Here is a 23449-nt window from a genome sequence, read left to right as displayed (position 1 = left end):
CCTTTGTATAGATTTGCTGACCCGTCAGTGTGTGTTTTCTCATGAAAGAGCAAACCTTTCTATGACCCTATCAAGGGAGATACAGAGTGAGCCTGATTGCAGTAATGCTAAGAAACTTTATCTTGGGAATTGCTCATCAGAAAGTTCTTTTTAACTTATTATATTTCTTTCAGTCTAATTCCAGTCACCTTATTGAATAGTTCCTTTAATCGTAAAAGAAAAAAATATTCATTATAAAACAATTTCTCACTGAGGACAAGAGGGATAAATAGGCCATTGCAACTGGTTTGAAGGCACATGGAAGAGCAGGAAGGCCAGGCATAGTCAGTGCTGAGTTTCCTTTTCTGATAGAGATATCAGGCCAGGTAGGTGAAACAATACCTTTGGCTTCAGATGATTAAAGAAATTTGACATCACTTGGGTATATGATGTCACTGGAAGCCAATGAGAATGTGGTCTTAGCAGTGATAAATATGATCTGGAGCACAGTTCTCCAGATAAAGCAGAGCACTTCAGAAATGGTTTATATTCTATTGCTCCTAGTGCTTTAGTTAATTATCAGACACACTGTACAGACTACTGCTTTTATTGGGTAATAATATTTGGAGATGATTCAGTGTTAGAGTGATTTGATACCCTAAGTACAGATTATTAGATTGAGACACATAATACACATTAAAAGTTGCATCTGGGCAAGTTACTTTACCATATACATACTTCTTCAGTGCTCTGTAGCACTCCCCATGAACCAGGAAATTTACTTTTAAAGATTTGCTAAGACTAGAATAATTTGTTGGCACATTATCTCTCAGTAAATTTTTTGCACAGTGAAAGTATGAGTTACAATTCAAGGATAATTCTGTTAGGACTGAACATTTTATGATGACAGAAGTACAAAATTAATCCATTTTTGTTGACAGCCTTATAAGTCCTTTAAAAGAAATAAAAACAAAAAGAGAAAGATGATATTTAGCCATTCTATTGACAAGGATAGTAGGGAAATGGAATGAAATCAGTATATTTATAGGACAACCTCTAAGACCATAATTATGTGGTTCCTCTCAAATGCTTTGGTAATGGACCACAGGACATTGTAAACAAGACACATCACTTAAAAATTTTACACCTCGACCTTAACAATCTTAGCACTGAAAGTATAAACAATACATAAAGTTAATTTCAGCCTTCAAAAACAAAAAGAAGACAGTCAACAGAGGATTCATGATTTTAAAGTAATATGCATTGTTTAAAAGTTTTTAAAAGTACTTTCTTGCAAGTATAAATAAAACTCTTTAATTCTCATAAATATGAGGGTAATGGGGGACATATCACAAAATTCATTGCTAATGAGAGAATACTGAAATTATTAAAAATAAATGAAGAATAATCATTAAAAAGAAATCTGGCCAATAGTAAAAAGTAGTATCCTAGAAGTCAAATAAAAACTACTGAAAAGTGTTTAACATGTAGCTCATTTTTTTTTAAGGAGAGGAAGTGCCTAAGTTAACAAAAATGTCAACTGCTTACATAGAAATCTTATTTTTATTTTCTGATTTAAAGAGGCAAAGTGAAAAAAACACCTTGAAATAGGATATCAACCTCAGGATTAAAGGGTCAATTAAGTGATAATAATTTAACTGCAGCTTCTATCTTTCACAGCTAGACAATTTCACACCTAAACAATGTCATTACAATTATAGTTTAGAATTCTTTTAATTTTAAAACTATGTGTTTATATCAGGAAAGTTACTTATAAATACCTGAATACCCACTAATGAAAAGAAATTTTTAAAACAACAAAAACCTCTTGATCATTCAATGTTCTGGACTCAGCAATCATATTTGTCACAAAAATAAAATAATGTGAGAATTTTTTTCATATCATTGCTCTTTGCACCATAAATAATTTTGTTTACATTTTACAAACGAGATTCATTTCCAAAAGACATCATTTTAAATACATTTTCCCTCTGTGGAACTCCATTCACAGAAAAAAATGTTCTTGGAATTATCACTAACTGATCATCATTTTAGGTTTCCATCACTTTCTTGTAAGTCATTGAATAAAACAAATGTGTTTATGTAATTTCATATGACAAAGAAACCTATTTTTATTCATACATTTTTAAAATGTCATTATACTATGTTACTAGAAAAGTAGTAGTATAACTAAAATTTGGAAAAATCAATAACTATTTCAGAATTTTGAAAGAGAAACTAGTGCAACTGGTTTGTGAATAATTTTTGACACATATGAGAACTAAACTCTGTTATCTTAGCCCTCCTTGTTTGACTATGTTAATGTACAAGTTATATGTCAATGATGCCTTTATATTACCGTGACTTTGAGAAGAGTAAATGTTACCTTTAAATTTTTTTAATTATTTCTGGATAGGCAAGATTATTTTAGCAATTGGTTGGCTAGAGACAGTACTTTTATATTTATTTATGGTTGTAGATGGAGATGAGGGGACAACTCATGGTCTGATGTCCACCTGTAATAAGATTTTTTAAAATGAGATCAGTTACAAATGGCTATAAGCTAATGTATTTTATTTAGACCTCCAAATAGCTTTCTGTTTTTTAAGTCAATCCCTTCTTACAGAAGGCTATTAATAAAACAGATTACAATAGGAAAACTAAATCTTGTCTGAGATTAAAAGTTTGTGACAAAGTAGTAAGTAAAGAGTAAGAATAAAAAGATAATTCTCAAAGTGGTAGGAAGTTAATAATGATGACCCCTGGAGATTTGAACCAGAAGCTTGTGTCTTCAATATGCATGTTAATAATAATGGATGATAATCAAGAACAAGCAGCTGAAATATGCTGACAGTTTGTAATTACAATGTTTAACTTTGCTAAAAAAATTGAGCCATATGGAGAATTGTAAGAAGGTATAATAAACTAGTGATTGAAGAACACAAAGGTAGATGAAATGCAATATAAAGCACAAAGTATTACATACTTAAAGAAATAATTTAAATTACTTGTACATCCTGATGGATTCTGTAACCTCTCAGGATATTATTTTGGACAACTCAATAAAGAAGAGCAATCAACTATAAATGAATCAATGCTATAACATGTTAAAAGCATAGCTAAAAAGTACAACAATATTAAATAGATGGTGATTTTAGCATGGTTTCTATTTTAGAAATATTGCCATTTTTAAAAAGTGAGGTCAGTTTCATATTTTTGTAACATGGAAAGGTTCAAACAAAGGAAAATACATTAATAAAATAGCATAGAAGTCAGTTATAATGAAAACAATTAGCATAATACACATACTTCTCTTTTTTTGGCCAATGCCTGGCTTAAAAACATCATTTCCTAAGTGTGGGTGCTAATTTATAAATCTTTATGAACAGGAACCATAGAACAGAAAAAAACATACAAAACAGAGAGATTTGCAAATGTTAAACAGAATAATGGAAATATTTAGTGGGTTTTATGAAGGACACAAAACAATTGAACAAAGCAGGCTGGGAAGGAACTCGGATCTCCTCTCTGCCAGCCAAGGTTGAAAATTACCAGATGCTTTTTGCATCCCCTTTCACTAAAAACAATTAGTACCATAAAAGTTATTTAAGTGTTTCTGTTTGTAGCTTTGGAAACTCAATTTTTAAATTGTTCTTTTAAATACTAACTTGAGTTTTATAATTAGAAAATTAAGTTGTTAAAAGTGCCTCAATGGAACTGTGTATTAAAACATTAAAATTGTTTGATACAAGATGTCGACAGACATATAGACTCAACATAGATTGAGAGTCACAACTTACCAGGTAACTTGGTTCAGGAATTGCAGCATCTCTACGCTGACTATTTAAGATCATTAGTTTAACAGTAGACAAAAAAATGGTTCCCTACTGTTTGGGAACTATAGATTACTCTACAGTTAACTAAGAGTTTTCCTGGTTTTTTCTTTAAATTGAAATGCAAAAGATTGAGATTGGCTATATCCCAATGACATGAAATGTATCTAGAAACCTAAAAGACATTTGAGGCAAACAGTTAATCTCTAAAATGAAAGATTTTTCATTTCTGATAAACTTGACTACACACTATTCTAGGTATTTATTAATTTATTTATTCCTTCAATCAGCACCTTTAAAATTACATGCCTATTATCCTCGAGACACTGTGTGAGGTGTCATGAAGGAAAAAATAATTAGATTTCTTACCTTCAAGTTCTAAGAGACCAGGTTAAGAACCATTAATAGAGAAGTTCACCTTGTGGAACCTCAATCCTTATCCATTCGTGGAACTTCCCTTACAATGAGGAACTGATGTCCCACTTTGGTAAAACTCTTCTTGGTGTGAACATTGAGTGTGTTGCCATCCAATTACTCTTCCCAACCTTCCACATAACTCAATTCTCTTTTTCTTTTTCTTTTTTTTTTTTAACCTTTTGCCATCCTTTTGCCAATTGTACATTGTTAATTCTAGGTTTGACTAAAATTGACTTGTGGTGGGAAAACATGTTTGGTAAACTGTAATCCTTTTGAGGGTCTTATGGGAATAGAGACAATATGAAGAAATCAGGAGCTACCTAAATTAAGAAATTGGTGACAAAGTTTCCATAGTTGAGAAAATTCAAATGATGTGTGAGTAATGATAATATTTAAAGATATAGTCACAGAGCTGGCCAAACACTTAGAATTCAGTCACACTACCAACGCTCAGGTGAGGAATCAGACAGTCTCATAGAGGCCTCATGAAGGGGGTCCAGAAGCTGCATGTGTTTCTCGTGCCAGTCTCTGGGGCACCATAAATACATCCATGGATAAGGTCTTCATTTCAACTGTGTACTAATTTCCTATATTTGATGTTTTAAATATTAAAGGTACTAAATGCTCAATAGTTCTGAAATGTATGTTAATGACCTTAACAACCCACAATGATCTACTAAGGCAGGCATTGTTATTTCCATGTTACAGTGGGTAAACTGGTCCCCGAAGAGGCTAAAGAATCTATTCATAATAAAAGTTAGAGCTAAACCCAGGTCTTCACAGTAAATACTTTCCATAGCAAACTTCAACCTGACCAAGAACCTTTCAAGGAAACCTGTTTAAATCCTGGCACCTTACAGACAGACCCAACATAGAACTAATCATGGATTTGATAAGATCTCGCATTGCAGGATGAATGTTTATACTAGTGTATTAAAACTGCAATTAGGTAGGCCAGCTTAAAAGGATTTTACTTCCATGTGTTATATTTAGGCCAAAATCAAGCTCTAAAGGATTGTTATATCTTCAAAAGACTAGAAATGTCTCAGTGGTACCCAAATGAAGATCGTTGATAACATTTTAAATTTAAAGTTCTATATTTCTTTGAGAATACTTCTTTAACATATACTTTTCTCTCACAAGTAAAATATTTGGAATGAAAATTCAATATATTTTTTTCATTAATGTAAAGAAAGCATATCCAAAATTATTCAGTTATTATATTTATTTCTCATGAAAATGACTTTGAGTAATAAATTAAGTAATTTTGATTTTTACAAAGAACAATCTTAAAACTATAAGCATCATTAAACACTTCATGCTCACATTTTACTCTCCTGTATTTTCTTGATAAAAATATATGAATATGTGACAAAGTGAGAGAGTGGCATGCACATATATACACTACCAAACGTAAAATAGATAGCTAGTGGGAAGCAACCGCACAGCACAGGGAGATCAGCTCTGTGCTTTGTGACCACCTAGAGGGGTGGGATAGGGAGGGTGGGAGGGAGGGAGATGCAAGAGGGAAGAGATATGGGGACATATGTATATGTATAACTGATTCACTTCGTTATAAAGCAGAAACTAACACACCATTGTAAAGCAATTATACTCCAATAAAGATGTTAAAAAAAATATATATATATATGTGAATAAACTTTTACTTTTTAATAAGAACACACATGCAAAAAGAAAGTTTGGAAAATATTTTAAAATTGCATTTTACCTCATTTTTGTTATTTTTAAGCAATGCATGGAGAAAAATAATATTTTTTTAAATTGGTTGTCTTTTATTATCTTTAGTATAAAAATCAAGAGTAAGCATGTGTGGCAGATCTATGGTGTAAACTATTTTATGACAGTGATTTTAAACATAGGTACAGTGTTTCAGTTTATCATGTGTCTTAGGAAATAATATATTTCTATATTTATGTCTTTTGAATGATGAGTATACACAGTGACTTCATATGATAAGTACAGTGCAATGACTTTGGAAAAACTAGCTTCCCATAAATGGAGCCAGGTCTTCAGAACACCTCGAATTTTATATTATAAAACTGGGCTTGTTACTTTTTCCCCTTCGAAGCCACTCTTCATCCTATCTTTCCTCTTTTCGTGAATGGTTCCAACCTTCTGCTCACACAATGAGAAAATCTTCACACTCTGTTTTAAACCTATCCCTCAACCTTAGCAAGTCAACCTGATGTCAATTTTCTTTATCTAATCCTTTCTCCAATCTGTCCCTATCTCCCCCATCCCAATACTCCTATCCTGGTTCAGGCATTTGTAGTCTTATTTCCTGGACTATTCTGGCTTCCCTGCCTTTGATGTCTCCATAACATCCCTCATTTAGACTGCTGCCAGAGAGTTTTATTCACTGAATCACTGTCTAGCTTATTTAAAAAAAAAAAAAAAAAGGAATTTAGGGCATTTAAATCACCTTTCCAGACTTCCTGGGTAGCAATAACTGATGACTGCTCATTTTTGCAATACCCTTCTCAGGGTGGTACCACTATAGAGGGAATATAGCAGGGTGACTGAGAGCACCAACTGAGAAGCAAAATAGCCTGGGTTTGAATCAAACCAGTCAGCTAGACTAGCTGTGTGACTCTGGGCAAATCACACAACACCTCTGTTCCTCATTTCCCTCATTTATTGTGGGACCACACTCAGGAGCTTTTTGTATGAATTAAATTAAGCTAGAAAGGGTCCAGGAAAATGCAACAGAGAGCCAAGGAAATACGTCTATATATAAGTACTTGTATCATTGTGACTTGTGTCATTGTGACAAGTTTTAGCTGTTGCCCCACTATTTATAATGTTTTTGGAGTCCAAGGGCCATGGCTTGATAATCTTTGTGAGGGTACTCTCTGTACAAAGTAGATTCTTAGCAGAAGTTTGTTCAATTAAACAGAATGTATATGAAATGTGACAAAGGTGTGCCCAACCGTTTTTAGGTGGAATGACTTGTGTCAGTGACACAAACATCCGTTATTTCTTTTCTTTAAATCAGCTTTATTGAGGTATAATTTCCATGTGATAAAAGGCACAATTTTAAGAGATGAGTTCTGCCAAATGCATGCATTTAGGTAACCAGCCTCCCAATCAAAATGAATAGTATTCCCATTACCCCACGTTTCCCTCTGTGTCTCTCTGCAGTGAATCATCACTCCCCACTCCAACCTCAAGTAACCACTGGTCTGCTTTCTGTCTTATAGATCAGCCTTGCCTGCCAGTTATTTTTAATTTTTACACTAAAAATGTTTCCGTGTTTCAACCTGAACGATCCGTATCTATGTAATCAACTCATATGTAGTAACATGAAAGGAAAGCTATACACGATGCACCAGGTGTTCTGGGGAGGGGGCTGGTGAGGAGAGGGGTGAAGGTTAGTTGAAAGTGGAAAACAGCATCTTGTACTTCATAGCCATTTAATCCTCGACACTTGGCTTCTCTGTTTGCTTGTTTTTTACTCGGTCATTTTAGACACGATCCTAACCTGTAGGCTCTGTAGGCAAGACAGAGTATCTTTATTCTACACTCTGGAACCCGGAGGCCCCACAAGGTGCGGCCTCAGTGCTGGAAACCAAGGCCCTGTTGTTTGGATCCAAGTTTCCAGCCTACTTCTGGGCCCAGAGTTCCTTAGGGAAACGCGTTAGTGAAGAAGAAAAAAAAAAAAAAGAAAAGCTGTGTCTCGGAATTGAGGTTGTAGGAAGGACCCCTGATAGGCAGTTCGGTAGGTTCTCTCGGGCCGGGGGACGCTCCACGGGACTCCGGAACGCATTGGCTTTGAGGGCGGCACCCTGAACGCTGCCCCGGGAAGGGGACAACATCCCCCCGAGGGGTGCGCGGAGCGCAGCGGCCTGGCAGCCCCGAGGCCGGGGGTGAGTTCAGGGTGGCTTGGGGGCCGGGCCCGGACGTGGCCTGCAGACTCAGCGCTGGACGCGCGCACTCACACAAAAGAGGCCGGAAAGTGGCGGGAGGAAGCGGGCGCGTCACGGGGGCCGCAGCCGGGAGCCTGGCGCGCCCGCCCCGCCGCGTCCCAGGTACACGGCCCGCTCGCCCCGCCGCTCCGCCACCGCCACCGCCACGACCGCGGCGCCGCCAATGAGACTCCTCCCGCTCCTAGGTGAGTGCCCGCGCCCCGGTCGCCCGGGCTGCCCCGGGCCAGCACCTGTAGGGGACAGGCTATTTCCAAGGTGGAACTCACATGCCGAGTGCGTTTGGCCAAGACTCCAGGGGGAATTGACACAGTCCTTCTCAGGATGTTTTTCTCCTTGGCCTTTCAACTCTGGAGTTCGATATTCAGTACCCAGGGGCCAAGTCATCTTTTTATTCCTGCTGGGACCAAGTCATCTTTTTATTCCTGCTGACAAAGTCCTCAAAGTCCCAGACTTTGACCTTTCTTCTCATCTTCCCCCAAGACATTTGGGAAATCCAAACCATTAACACTTGTGGGAGGTTTCCTGGCCTTTCAAGGGGACTGCTGGCCCAGACTTTGGGTTCCTTTAAAATACCATTTCGATGATACTGTGCAGAAAGATAACAAATCACATCTTTGAAGCCGAATTAATTCTGGTTTAGACAGTATATACAGCCCTATGTGAGGCTGGGATTTAGAAATGAATGTTTAAGAATCTCTTGTTACCAGATAAGGACAATTTATCTCGGATGACTGTTTTCAGAGTAATGACTTGCATGATTCATAACTGTCCATCCCAAGCGGGTTTGTCTTGAGAAGGCCTAGGACAACAGTAAAAAAGGAACGTCCTACCCTTTTCCTTATCTTTTCCTAACAGCTCACAAAATACCATTGCCAACTTTGTTTTCAAAAACTCTGAAGTAAAGGCTTGTTCTCGCTTATGCTACATGTTATTGGTCATGTTTGTCTGGTGTTCCATTTCTGGAAGATCGATCTTTGACCAGTTGAGTCGATTTTTTTCCCCTCTAATGGGAGAAAATGTAAAAGAAACTTTATTATGGAAAAGGCAGAATTTTAGAAGATAATTAGGACACAGAAAAAAAAAATAATTGCATTTGTCCTTCTGAATGGTATGATATGTTGCTCTTCATCTTAAAATAACACAGGTTTGACTTTGAAAAGACACAAATACTCAGTTCACCTTGATTTCTTTCTGCACAGAATCATTCCCAGGGGAGGGATATTACTTTACAATCATGCAGCTACCTTTAAAAGTATCTCACCTCAAGGTGAAGGGTCCAGTGATGTAAGAATGCTGCTTTCTTTATAAAGCCAGGTTGCTTACTACATTTTAGCTTGGTTGAGGTTTACTTGATAAACACTGAGACTGAAGAAAAGCGTTACATTTTTTACTCACTTGCTCATGTCCTGTTATTTACCTAAATTCTCCTTTGGGAAATTCTCATAATGCATTTATCTAAATGGAAAGAAAGAAGGATAGTAATGTATATATCGTCTAACTCAACAGTGGGAGAAGGTTTTTCTTTTTCTTTTTGAAAAGGTGTATTCTCTATTTTCTTTAGTGGGTTTTTCCACTTTGCTGAATTGTTGCTACACTCAGAATTGTACCAGGACACCTTGTCTCCCAAATGCAAAATGTGAAATACGGAATGGAGCTGAAGGCTGCTATTGCAACATTGGATTTTCAGGAAATGGTGTCACAATTTGTGAAGGTAAACAATCTTTATTACCTCTTTTGGAGTATATTGTAAGATTAAATTCTGATATGATTGCTTTTTTCTTATCGAGAAGTTAAGTTGTCTTACTTTATACTGTTTGGTTTCATGCTATTGATTAAAAAGTTTAATTAACGAAACGATAAGTTTAAACTTCCCAGGTCAAAATTTATACTTGATTATGGACTTTTGATGACTCCATGCATATCTTATTTTGGGTAAAGATTGCCCTTGAACTTAAGCTGGAAAACTAGGTTCTGAGAGCAGAGTCAGTACCTTCAGGAACAAAAGAACAGAGAATTCATGAAGTCCAGGCTATACCCGTATGTGTTGCCCTCAGATACCTTCCTTAGTACTTGCCTATCTAAATTTGAGAATACCATTAAGAGATTCAAGGTTTTCTCCTGCATACCCTGGATATATACCCCGGAGAAAGAGAGAGAGAGAGAAAGAAAATTTTGAAATATATTCTTTTCTGAAAAAGTAGATCCCATTTATGGAACTTTAGGCTAGAGCCCAGAGCAAGAATGCCAGGAAAGTTCCTTCTAGGCTACAATTTAGCCCATTGACTTGATGAACAGAACACTATCCCATAATCAAATTTAAGTGATTTCTTGCCTGTGGTCTCCATCACCACCATGCTTCTTCTTTTCTCAAGCTTCACCCAGTCTTTATTCTCTCTTTCATTTTTAGTAGAATCTAGTTTTACTAGGTCAATAGAACAACATTCTGTGTAGGAGAGAGCAAGAAAAAAAAAAAGTTCCAAGCTATGTAAATTAGTTTTAAAATATGATTAAATGGCAGTTTCAGACTGGGACTGTGTGGTATTACACTCCTAAATGTATTTAAGATAACATGGACTTTTTCTAATTAAGCCAGGATATTGTACATTGTTAATATTGCATGTGTTTGCTTATAGCATAAACAAGTTGCGTCTCGTGATTCAATTTGATAGGCTCTTAAAAAAGATTAAATACGCAGTATATAGTAAGACCAGACCTCATCATAATTAGTTTAATGCTTAAAAATGTGGAGCAAAGCTACAGTTGCTTAATGGTGCATTAGATCAGGCATTTCTGCTTGTACATGCAGCCGGGATTTGTAATTTACTATTCTACAAGCATTACAAAATTCTTTCCATAAATAATCTTAGATTTTTATTGTGTATTTAATTGAATGGCATTATGGCAAGTTGATAGCTGAGTGACCTTCAAAATATGGCATCAAACATATTAGTGCGCTTTTCCACTAATCATTGCAAATTGTACCAGAGTACTTCATAAGCAGTGTTGCCTTTTTGTTATTTAGATACTTTTCAAGTGTCATGATTACCATCATTAACATCAATAATTTTTCACGATTTGGACCTTCAGCAGCCAAGCAGTTCATAGTCATGTTTTTAATGATTTTTTTTTAAAAACACATCTTCCATTATCCAATGCAATTGTTTTTCTGCCTGCTGTTTAGTAAATAGTCAGCTGAAGGGCAGAAAATATTTTCTGTTGAAAATAACAATATTTCAAGAGCTTTGGCCCTGCAATTTCTTTTCATACAGAACACAGTTTGTAATGGGAATTTCTTTTCTTTTCAAGTTCTTCTTAAATTCCCTTATTTAAAGAATGGTACATATACACTTGTGTTAATATTCACTATCTGAGGTTTACAATATCCTCTTAAAACTGTTCAAACAGTGGTTTTCATCTTTTTCACATTTTATTAATCCACTGACAAATTTGGGACACTTTTTTCCGTAAATATATTTAATATGATTTTTGGAATCAGAACACTGTGTTTTCAACTGCTGACTCGTCTAGGTTATATTTTGGGTTTGAAGAATCTTGTTGGCTTTTTTCATCTCTAAAGAGATTCCCCATCTTTCCTTATCTTTCTCTAAGATTGTTAGTAGGTCTCTAAGAAATCATTGGACAGAATTTTTGTTACAGAAGATGCCTGCTTTTTGAGGAGTGAAAATTGTTGCTTTTTGGCATCATTAGCATCATCTTCATCATCTTCATAAAATCTGGCTCCCTCCAAGGCATGCCAAATAAATGTCATGATAATAACCCAACCTTACTAAATGTATTCTGTTCCAAGAGCTAGTTTTGAACAAGTTATTTAGACTTTGGATTACGTGGTCCCACAGAAACAAGTTTTAATAGTAGTGAATTTATTTCACTTAATTATCTTTTTATTGAACAAGTATTTGTTGAGCACTTTCATCACATCATTATCATTATCACGATCATCATCAGGATAGTTAAGATGTATTGTTCACTTAGTCCAAGATATTAATTAGCATAACATCTTCATCCGTTATTATTCCCATTTTATCTATAAGGAAATAGAGTGTTAAAAAGGTTAAGTGAAAATCTCAAGTGACACAACAAATAAGTAGTGGAGCCAAGATTTGAGCCCAAGTCTGTCTAATTCCAGTGCCTGTATTATTACTCACTGTGTTTGACCATAAGGCCTCTGCTTAACAGATACTGCTATGCCCTTGGGTTAAAATAATCAATAAGAAATTGACCTTGACTTCTAATATATCTGAGGACAGTTACAGAACTATGTTAATAATTTGATACAATGTTATAAAAGGTATTAAAAGAGGTAAGTTTGAGATGTGCAGTCAACAGCAAGGAAGCTTTCCAAGTGGAGGTGACATTTATGCTCAGAATTGAGAATAAATAGGTTTTATTAAGACCAACAAAGTGACAGAGAGAAGTCAGGCAAAAGGAATCAGCAGTAACAAAAGCCTAGAAGTTGAACATGTGTGTTTTTTTTTTTAAGGAGCTCCAAGTATTTCACGCTGGATATATATCACAGGTATCTTAGTTGAGGGGTCAATGGCAATTAAGTCAAGATGTCAAAGGTATGGACTTTATTCTGTTAACAAAAGAAAGCCTTTGGCAGGTATTAAGTAGCTAAGTTACATGATAGATTGTATGTATTAGAAAGATGACCCCATTAGGTAGATTAGCAAGGGTCAACTCACAAAGGCCATTTACCCAACCTGTAAAACCAATAGTACAGTTCATTATACTTTATGCTCCATCTACCCAATGTACTTTAATCTTCATATCAAGCAGTTGAAATAAAAACTACAGATGCTGTATTTTACTTACAAACAGTATTATTGCTGGTTATAACTAGCTTCTGTTGAACTCCACACTACAGCCTTTTGCATATGAGAGAAGCAGGACTCTGAAAGCTTAAGTGAGTTCCCCAGTGTCCCAGGCTAAAGTGATAAAGGTAGGACTCAAACCCTGGAATCTCAGCCTTCTCTAAATTACCAAAAATGTCAGCGTATTACCAGTCACCTGACATAATTAGTTTAGTACAGATTTTTAAACCAAAATTGGTGTAACAGTATCATATTAATAGGAATTTATTTATTACCACTTTATTGAGGTATTAATGGGAATTTATTACACACTTATCTTTATGCTGACATGTAAGTGTATTTTAAGATAGGAGGTGAAAAAGTGTGGAGAAATTTTGGGGTACATTTAAAGGCTTTTGAAATTGTTGATGATGTTTAACTATAAAATGTAGGTTATTTTAGTTCTTTAGACATATATTACTATTGCCATTCCTTATGGTTCTCAGTACATTTTTGGCTACCTTCTAGTGCACAGTAGTTACAAATATAGGAAGTTAAAGATCCCTCCTCCCCCAGGTAATTATGAAAGTGTTAAAAAAGGGAAGGAAGGTTAGAATGGCTGAAAGAATCTTTGGCTACACCTAAAACACTATATTGCTTGAGTTGGAATAAACTGAGCTGTGAGAAGCAAGAAGCAGGAACCAGGGGAAGGATGCAGTGCAGTGCATGTTTGGGTGTAAGGATGGGGGGTGGTGAGAAAATAGTCTCCCTACTCTCATATCAGCTCAGTAAGTGGGGCTGTTTTTTGGGAAGTTTCATGGAACAAGAATAGGTAGGAAGAAAACAACTGCCCCAGGTAAGGAGAGGAAGGGTCAGGAAGGATGTAATTGACTACCAGTACGCATGTATAAAAATCTTTTCAGAGGTCGAGACATGACTATTACGAACAACATCACAAGCACTTTACAGAAAATAATGAAGTCTTGGTGCCTGACTCAGGGAGACATACTGTATGATTAAAAAGTAGTTTTTCATTATTATCTAATAACCATATGTATGCTTGTAAAATTCAACTGGAAGAATATCATAATAAACTAGAGAGCAGTATGAGGCTGGTAAAGGTAAAGAGAACAGTGTCACAATAGCTATCTAAAGAGCAGAATGTGGGAGAAGTATTAATTAAAATAGTCCACTAGCATGAATCAGCCCAGGATAAAATAAAAGTGCTGAGGGCATGTGATTGCTTCCATAACAATTTTTTCTTTAGTAATAAAGAGGATGCTCATCAAAATAGGCAAACCAATAGTCATCAGAACAGACGCAAAGCATACAAAATGTATATGTCATGAATATACACATCAGTTAACACAATTAGATATACTATCTAAACTATGTCCTACAAATAATAACCGTAGCTGTAAATATTTAACGAAATGATAATATCCGTAATAGAAATGTGAACAGAAAAATAACTCTTACATACTCTTCTTTCCATCACATCTCAATGATATTTCATATTTAATAATGCCATATACATATAGTCAAAGCTATATAACATACATATACCTTTTCACTTTTATGAGGTATAGTCACATTCTGTATGTGAATGATTTTTCAGAACAAACATGCCAGAATAACAAACTAATTGGTGTCACCCATTTCTCACTCAATTAAATATCATTGTGTAAGATGGTTTAATTATGAAAATGATGCTATCAGTGCTTAAAATTTTATTAGAACTCTTACTTTATAATTTATATGTGTAATATAATAAATTTAAATAAATTATTTAAGTATATATATATTTTTTCCTATCCTCAATGACAGTGAGATTTTGAGAGTGGATTTAATCTTCAGAAACAACTAAGAGAAACTTTTAACCAAATCTGATGGGTGAAGTGGAAGATTAATTGCCAAAATGGTTTTAAGAAAATGGTGTGTGGTTATAAAGTAATATGAGGTGAAATACTTTTCATGAGTAGCATGGAACAGAGACAGATTTTTAAGTTTTGAAATGTTTTGATATTGCATATAATAGCGAGATCACTAGAATAAATGTACTGACTTTCAAGTTGTTAATTCTCATTGGGATGCTTATGTTCTGATATTTGTTTAAAGATAGTTGTATTATTTTCATGCATTCATTTCATAAACATTATCTGTTCATCATGAATCCAATTCCAAAGGGCATTGTTAATATCTCTAGCTCTAAAAGTAACAAAGATAAACCCAACACATTGTTGAACTAGATTCTAAGTGTATACCAGCTTACTTAGAAATATTTTCGTTAATACAAATATTTTATGAAATAAACCTTACAATGTAGGACAAAAATGTCATAAAATGTATCAGTGCATTTTGGGGAACAGGTCAAGCATTTTCTTATATGATAAACATCATCATTACCTTTACTTATTTCAACAATTGGAATATTCATTTTGGCCCTGTCATTTTTGAAACCTATTCTAGCTTTGAAAATTTAAAATATGGTACCCTTAATAATTTAGCATACCAACATTTTATTTCTGTTACCAAAAAAGATGGTCCATCAGTTTAGTTCTGTCATGAACATGGCAAATTAAATAGTCTGGTTACCAAAGTTAGTCTATTTATTGAGTGAGACAGTTGGAACAAAAACAAGGAAAGTTAAAGTTTATAATCGTCTTTAAATTGTACTGATATTTAACTTCTGTGGAGTTACATACCCAGAAGATAGAGTGGATCAAAACTTCCTGCATCAGGTCCCTCTAGAAAAGTGATTTTTCACAGCAGCTTCTGAATCTTTTTTGTCTTAAGGCTGCAAATGGGTATCTTTTGAATATTTGTTTTCATTTCTCATCTGGCATCATCAGCTCTCCTAGTAGTTCATCTACAACTTTTCTTATCCTTTTACATTTATTACATTTTGTAGTATTGCAACTTAGGAGTACAGCATTGAGTAGCATCCAGGGCTAGCATTTTCTTTAATTTTTCCCTTTCTCTCTCTCTCTTTTTCTCTCTGCCCCCCCTCTATGTCTTTCTCTCTTTTCTTCTTATTCCAGTCCATAGAAGGAGGTGTCTTCTGGTTTTTAAATAGTATTTAAGGAATATTTGAAGATTTAGAAATCTATGTCTCAATAACATTACATCCACATCTTCCTTCATATGTAATATGTTACTAAAAACTCTTGAGGAAGCAAAATTTTTTTTGTAAAACAAGTGTATTTTTACATACTCCAGAGGAATTTCTTAGGAAAATGAATACTAACACAAACTTGAAAAAGTATGAACTCTAACGTGCTTCTAGATAGCTGTGTATCAACTTTTTTTAAAGTGAGGTGCATATTTCCATGGGCATTCTTGTACTGAATGGAAAATGTAACCTGTTTAAAAAATGATAGTCTAAATTAACCCAAGGCTTACATTCCAGGATGCATGATTTCTGTGAACTTCATCCAAATAAATAAAATACCTTTGCCAATTTCAGAAATTCTTTTCCTTGTAACTAGAAATATGACCTCTTTCGTCTGTTGACAAGAAGGATTACACAATAGAGAGAACAAACTCAAGCACAATAATTAAGTAGAACCTCCTCAAAAAATCCACTCTATAAGATTACAAATTCTTTTACCAGATAAAAAGAGAAAAATAAAAGAATAAACCATTATAGAAACCATCTTTATGCTAGTATTTTATTTATTTATTTATTTTTGATTTCTCAACTTTTTTATTTATCAAAATTGTTATAAAAAAAGCTTCCATATTTTTTCCAAATAAATTGTTTCCAATCCAAGTTGTCACTATAATGGTTCTATGATATTAATAATTTGAGCCCTAATACCCTGCTTAAAATAATCATTTATTTGTCTTATGAATAAGTTCAGGGTTCAAATGCAAAAGTTTTAAAAGGATATACTGTGTAAAACATCTGTGTCATCCCTCTGAAGGAAAGAAGGAGGGAAGAAAGGAAGGAAGGAAGCAAGGAAGGAAAGAAGGAAAAAACATTGAATTTGCCCTCAGTCTAGCTGCCACTTCCTAAGGGAAGCCCTTCCCAACTCCAGACCCCCAGGCATCACAAATAACTGGCAGTTTGTACATATTGACCATCTTTACCCATTTCACCCACCCTCCACCCCCTGCCTCTGGTAACCACCATTCTATGTATCTATGAGCTTTTTTAAAAATTCCATATAAAATAAGATCATACAGGATTTTTCTTTCTCTGTCTGACATATTTTACCTACCATAACGCCCTCACGGTCCATTCATGCTGTCACAAATGGCAGGATTTGCTTCTTTCTCATGGCTGAATTATATATATATATATATATATATATATATATATATATATATATATTTATAATTATATATATATATATAATTTTATATATATATATAAATAAATAATTTGGCATATTATGCCAAATGTCCTTTATCCATTTATCCATCAATGAACACAGGGGTTTCCAAGTCTTGGCTGTTGTAAATAATGCTGCAGTGAATACAGGGGTACAGATTTCATTTTGAATTAGAGTTTCTGTTTCCTTCATACAAATACCAAGTAGTGGAATTGCTGGATCATATGATAGTTCTATTTTTAATTTTTTGAGGACCTCCATACTGTTTTCCATAGTGGCTGCACCAATTTACATTCCTACCAACAGTGCACAAGGCTTCCCTTTTCTCCACACCCTTGCCAACACTTGTTAGATCGTGTCTTTTTGATATTAGCCATTCTAACCTGTATGAGGTGATATCTCTTTGTGGTTTGATTTACATTTCTCTACTGGTTAGTGATTTTAGGTGCCTTTTTAATTACATGCTGGCCATCTCTGTATCTTCTTTGTAAAAATGTCTATTCAGGTCCTCTGCCCATTTTTTAGTTGGATTTTTTTTCTATTTTTTTGCTATGAGTTATTCATATAATTTGAATACTAACCCCTTATAAGATATATGATTTGTAAAAATTTTCTCCCATTCGGTACGTTGCCTTTTCATTTTGTTGTTGGTTTCCTTTGTTGTGCTTTTTAGTTGGATGTAGCCCCACTTGTTTATTTTTGATTTTGTTGCCTTTACTTAGATCAACGTCTTTGCATAAGTTCTGGAAACAACTCTTTCATAGTTTCCATGGATCGTTTTTAGGGGAGAGGGTGAGTGAGATGAACTACTAGTGAAAGGAGGGTCAGTGTGTCGAACTATAGCCTCTGTTACTGTAGGTGGCCTCAAGGCCACAACTGATAGTCATTGTCTATCACCCCAAAAGGAAACACTGTACCCATTGAGAAGATACTACTTCTCTCTCTCTATCAGGCCCTGGAGACCACCAATCTGCTTTCTTTCTCTATGGATTTACTTATTCTGGATATTTCAGATAAATGGAATCATACAATGTGTGACCTTTGTGTCTGGCATCTTTCACTTAGCATGATGTTTGTGAGAATCATCCACACTGTAATATATATTAGTATTTCATTCCTTAAAAAAATGTTTTTGGCCGTGTAATTGTTTGATATTTAATTGCTCCATTCCTTTTTATGACTGAATTGCTATTCCACTGTAGGTATATACCACAATTTGTTTATTCATTCATCCATTGATGGACTTTTGGGTTATTTCCATGATTTTTCTATTGTGAATAGTGCTGCTATAAACATGTGTGTACATAGGTTTGTTTGAGTGTTTTTTTTTTTTTTTTTTTTTTAATTTATTTATTTATTTATTTTATTTTTGGCTATGTTGGGTCTTTATTTCTGTGCGAGGGCTTTCTCCAGTTGCAGCGAGCGGGGGCCACTCTTCATTGCGGTGCGCAGGCCTCTCACTGTCGCGGCCTCTCGTTGCGGAGCACAGGCTCCAGACACGCAGGCTCAGTAGTTGTGGCTCACGGGCCCAGTTGCTCCGTGGCATGTGGGATCTTCCCAGACCAGGGCTCGAACCCGTGTCCCCTGCATTGGCAGGCAGATTCTCAACCACTGCGCCACCAGGGAAGCCCTGTTTGAGTGTTTGTTTTCAATGATTTAGGAGTGGAATTGCTGAGTCATATGGTAATTCTATGTTTATCCCAAAAAACACACCCAAAGAAACTTCCTGAAAGTCTGTCCTTGTCTCAGAATCAACTTTTCAGGGAACATGACCTGCAACAGTATGGACAGTGTCCCATGAGAGCTTATTAGTATTTTATTTTTAAAAAGAAAAGGAAAAAAGAACTTGTGTCATTTGAGTTTTGCTGATCAGCTCCACAGTTTTAAAACTAAAAACTTCTCCATATCTCCTCCCTCTATTTGTATAGCTGATTCACTTTGTTATAAAGCAGAAACTAACACACCATTGTAAAGCAATTATAGTCCAATAACAATGTTAAAAAACTAAAAACTAAAAACTTCTCTTGTCTAACTGGACAAGGTCATTTTTTGCAGACTAAGTTTCAGGAATCATTTTTCTAAGTCATCCTGTTTCATGTTTATCTCACTGGACAGTTATGACAATGAATGAGATACAAACTAAGAAGTATCCTGAGATCTTAAAGAAAGGTGTAATATGAATCTATGATTTTGGATTTTCCCAACTAATCTATAATGAAACGTGAAAATGTTTCTCCATGTAGAAATCTCATTTATTTTTGATTACTTTTTAATCAGTATTATCTACATGGATTCATTGCATATTTAGAATCAGAAAAGTAATATCAGATAACTAATGGCACAGAGCATTAAACAGAAATGGTAAATATCAACACAGAAATTCTGAGTTCTAATATCAATAATCAAAAACACTTATTCAAATTTCTGTGTTAAATCAATCCTAGATAAGACTTACTATCTGATTTGACATTATCAGAGTGCTGGGTTTTTTTTTCAAGTGAAGACTATCAATTTGTTTTTACTGCAGGCTAAAATGTTGATTCATCATATATATATATATTTATATACGTACGTCATATAATATGTGTTGCTGATGATAAAGCATCAATAGCAATAAAATTGTATATCATTTTTCTAGCATTAGTTTTCATTTTTGGCATGCAAAGTGAACATGGCAGTTGTACCATCTTATATTTTATGTTCAGTCATATCTTTAGGAACTGCTAGGAAATTTAAGTTAAGTGAAAATTGTGCTCTAAATGTGGAATTTTCATACATTTTAAACCTCTGTTGCTTTTCAAGAAAATATTGGCATAAAGAAGAACAAAGGAATTTGGAGATAGCACCTTTAACACCATAAAGTGACTCACTGAGTCTCAATTTTTTCGCTTTGCTTATTAAAATTCTATTATTTTGTCAATATTTTAAGATTGCTACCTTCATTTTGCAAAATTGATGATATTTCTTTTGTTGTTGGAATGTCAGTTTTCTACAGTCCCAGTTTTAATAGGGCATTAGCATACTTCATAGCCAACTCCCAGTTATTTTGGAAGCAAATTAACCAGTCTTCTGATTATCCATTTTCACATTATTTCTCTTCTTCCTTACTTAGTCTCTTTAATGCTTAAATAAGGAACTTCAGATTTACAGCTTATTCCCAAAAAAGAGTAATAATATTGGTATTAATTTGAGTGCTTTCTCTGAGCTACCGTCTATTCTAAGCACTTTACATGAATTTATAAATTTAATCCTCATAACAACTCTGAAGTAAAAGCTAGTATTATTCTCAATTTATAGGTTAAATAATTTTCCCAGAGAAAGTAGCTTCAAACAATCTTCTCATATGATCCTCAAACTACTATGTGAATTGTCTGCAAATAATGAAATTGAATCTCATTAAGAAAAAAATGAATTATTTTGGTTCTACCCCTCCTACCTCAATTTTGCTTTTTTTGTGCTACATTATCAAAACAACTGATAAAAAGAAAAAAAAAGTGTGGTGTGTATATTTATGATACCTTAGGAATAAGTGCAGAGAAGTTAAAACTATTTACAAGTTTTAATAGCTTGATGAAAATCATAGGCCAGGAACAATTGTTTAACTCCTGTTTATCTATCTCTTTCAAGCCCAGTGAATTGAAAATAAAATCAGTGAAATCAAAGGAGGCTCATGAGAAGTCTACAAATTAAGAGTGAACTTCTCAAAGCAGAATCCAGTGCTACAAATGGGGGTAGTTCAATGTACACAGGGAAGGCTTCAGTGAAGATGGTGTCTTTTCCCTGTGGTGGTCATATTCTTTACCCTTCCCAGAAAGGGAGTGGAAATATAGATGACTGGTTGGGACATTATTTTCCTAAAACTGTACAGATTGATCTCCCTATTTCCCATTGGTGTTTGCTCCCAAATAAAGCCAAGAAAATACTCTCAAAGGAAACTTTGTCATCTGCCTGTCATCACCTAAGGTGCAAATTAATACTACCTTTCTGCCCACTCCCCACCTATGCTACCTGGAATAATGCCTGAAACTTGCCCCACCCACGTATGCAGCAAACCCAGAACTCTTGCGCTAAAGAGGTTGTAATTGCCAGGCAAAACCTGGGTCATGGTACCTGTGATAATCAACATTGTTCTTTAGTTATAAACATAAGGGTCTTTTAAGGATAACCAGTCATTGGAGAAAAGCCAAAAATACAACACAAAGATGAATAAATAGAACTGGCCTGAAAAAGATACTTTCTAAGGAGAGAAAAGAGGTTGAAGGAAAAACTCCAGTTGATACCCTCAAAGAGATTCTCAAAACTTTTGCATCCTAACAAACAAAACAAATAGAATAGGCTTCTGTGTGTGAAAGAGCTATTATACCAGAAAAAAATACTTTCTTCTTTGGTATATCCCATAACCTTTGTGCTACTCAATTCCTTGTACCTCCTTTATCCTTTTATTCATCTCCTTTCTTAGAAATCCATCAAGACAGTAAGCTGGTAAAATTGTCAGTAATGCAAGCAATTCTTAAAAATCACCAGAAGATTGAGACTAAAGTCTCTATTCCTGGGTTTTCTCTCCTATGAAAATGATCACACACCGAACAGGGAAACTACAAATTTCAAATTTTCTTACACATCAGTAGAAGATACCCTTGGACTGCATAAGTCAGGATATTCTTAAGTGCATCAGCTGAGTACAATCCCCCTTTTTATAATAACCCAATTTCACCCCCTTGTGATCTTTTCCATTATCTCTGCCTTCACCTCTCCCAAATTCCTCCCCTAGTTTATCTCAAAGGTGAAACAGGATAGTCAATGTGTCTTTTGGCCCTAATTCCATGATTTGCTGGTAATTTTTCACATATAATGTCATTAATATGGGGAGAGAGCCCATACTTGGTACCCAGGAATAGTGCATTGTTGTTGAAGAACTTCTGCTCCATTGATTGAACTCAAACTTTGTTTTTGACTTACTTACAAATTCTGTGGTTATAATATTGTAATTATCTGCAATTTCCAACCTATGTTGTTTGTTTTCCCTGAGTAATTTCCTGAATTCACTGGCTAATACTCTTGATAGTTCATACAAAAAGATCTATTTTTCTCCTCCAATAAAATATATTTGTCTTCTGATCTATGTTATTCCCAAATTGAGGCAATAATGTGCAATAAAGCAGCAGAAAAATAATACCCAGAGACTGCAGAACTAAAAGGCAAAGATGGAAAAATACGAGAACAACATGGAGAACCTAATATTCATCTAATAGAAGTCTTATTAAAGTAGGATCAGACAAGATTTAGCAAAGGAAATAACAAAAGATATAAGACAATTTCCCAAAGCTTAAGAAACACATGAATCTTCAGTTAAAAGAGTCCTCTAATATTCAACTGTCTTTTGCATAATATGTTTGTGCCTTGCTTCTCAGCTTATGTTTAAGGAATACCTATTGATATCTTGCAATAAAAGAAGAGTATAGTTTACTCCATAACCTGTCATTTTTATATATACATTCAAGATGTTTATTACCTTTATGTACCTAAATAATAGAATATATAGGCTGCTTCATTCCTGTAGCATAGGTGAAAACCTACTCAAATCATGGGGACAGAGTGAGAAAAAGTGCTTTTCAAAACAACAGTTGAGTGACTCTTACCATCAGGAGAGTGAATAGATGCCAAACAGCCAAAAATCAACAATGACCACTACAAGAAGAGTTTCTATCAATCCTTTGGGCCTCCATTTCTACATCCATCTACTTTCATTTAACCCTTCTCTGAGACTAATTCTAGTTTAAGAAAGGAGGGGTATATTTTAGAAATACTGTGATATTACCCCATCATCTAAAAAATAAAATAATTACTACACCAAAGTCTTATCTTCCAGGTTCCCATTATTGGATCCCTTTGTTATATCCTTGTATCTCAGTAACTGAGAGCCAGCCCTGTAATTTGAACCCTCCTAGTATGCCATGCCCGAGTAACTAAATTCTCTGATAATAAATTCTCATATGACTGTGATGAGGTCTCCAAGCTTGTTATATATATTCTAGTCCTGTTCAACTGGGACTGTTATGGTAATGGTTATTAATGTCTCTCTCAGCTTTAAAATTCTTTGATTCTGTTATTGTGAGACTTTT

General features: G+C 34.8%; 1 protein-coding gene across 5 annotated transcripts in view; it reads left to right on the top strand.

Moving 5' to 3' along the window:
* Positions 1–7939: 7939 nt before the first annotated feature.
* ADGRL4 (adhesion G protein-coupled receptor L4) overlaps positions 7940–23449 on the top strand; it is a 124656-nt gene continuing 109146 nt past the window's right edge. For all 5 annotated transcript variants that reach the window (XM_057530970.1, XM_057530943.1, XM_057530958.1 and 2 more), the window contains exons 1-2: positions 7940–8361; positions 9738–9887. In XM_057530970.1, coding sequence (XP_057386953.1) covers positions 8340–8361; positions 9738–9887 — 172 coding nt within the window. In that variant the 5' untranslated portion in view covers positions 7940–8339. The remainder of the gene's footprint in view (positions 8362–9737; positions 9888–23449) is intronic.

This window comes from Balaenoptera acutorostrata, chromosome 1, assembly GCF_949987535.1.
Source record: "Balaenoptera acutorostrata chromosome 1, mBalAcu1.1, whole genome shotgun sequence".
NCBI lineage: Eukaryota > Metazoa > Chordata > Mammalia > Artiodactyla > Balaenopteridae > Balaenoptera > Balaenoptera acutorostrata.
This window is presented reverse-complemented; position numbering and strand designations above follow the sequence as displayed.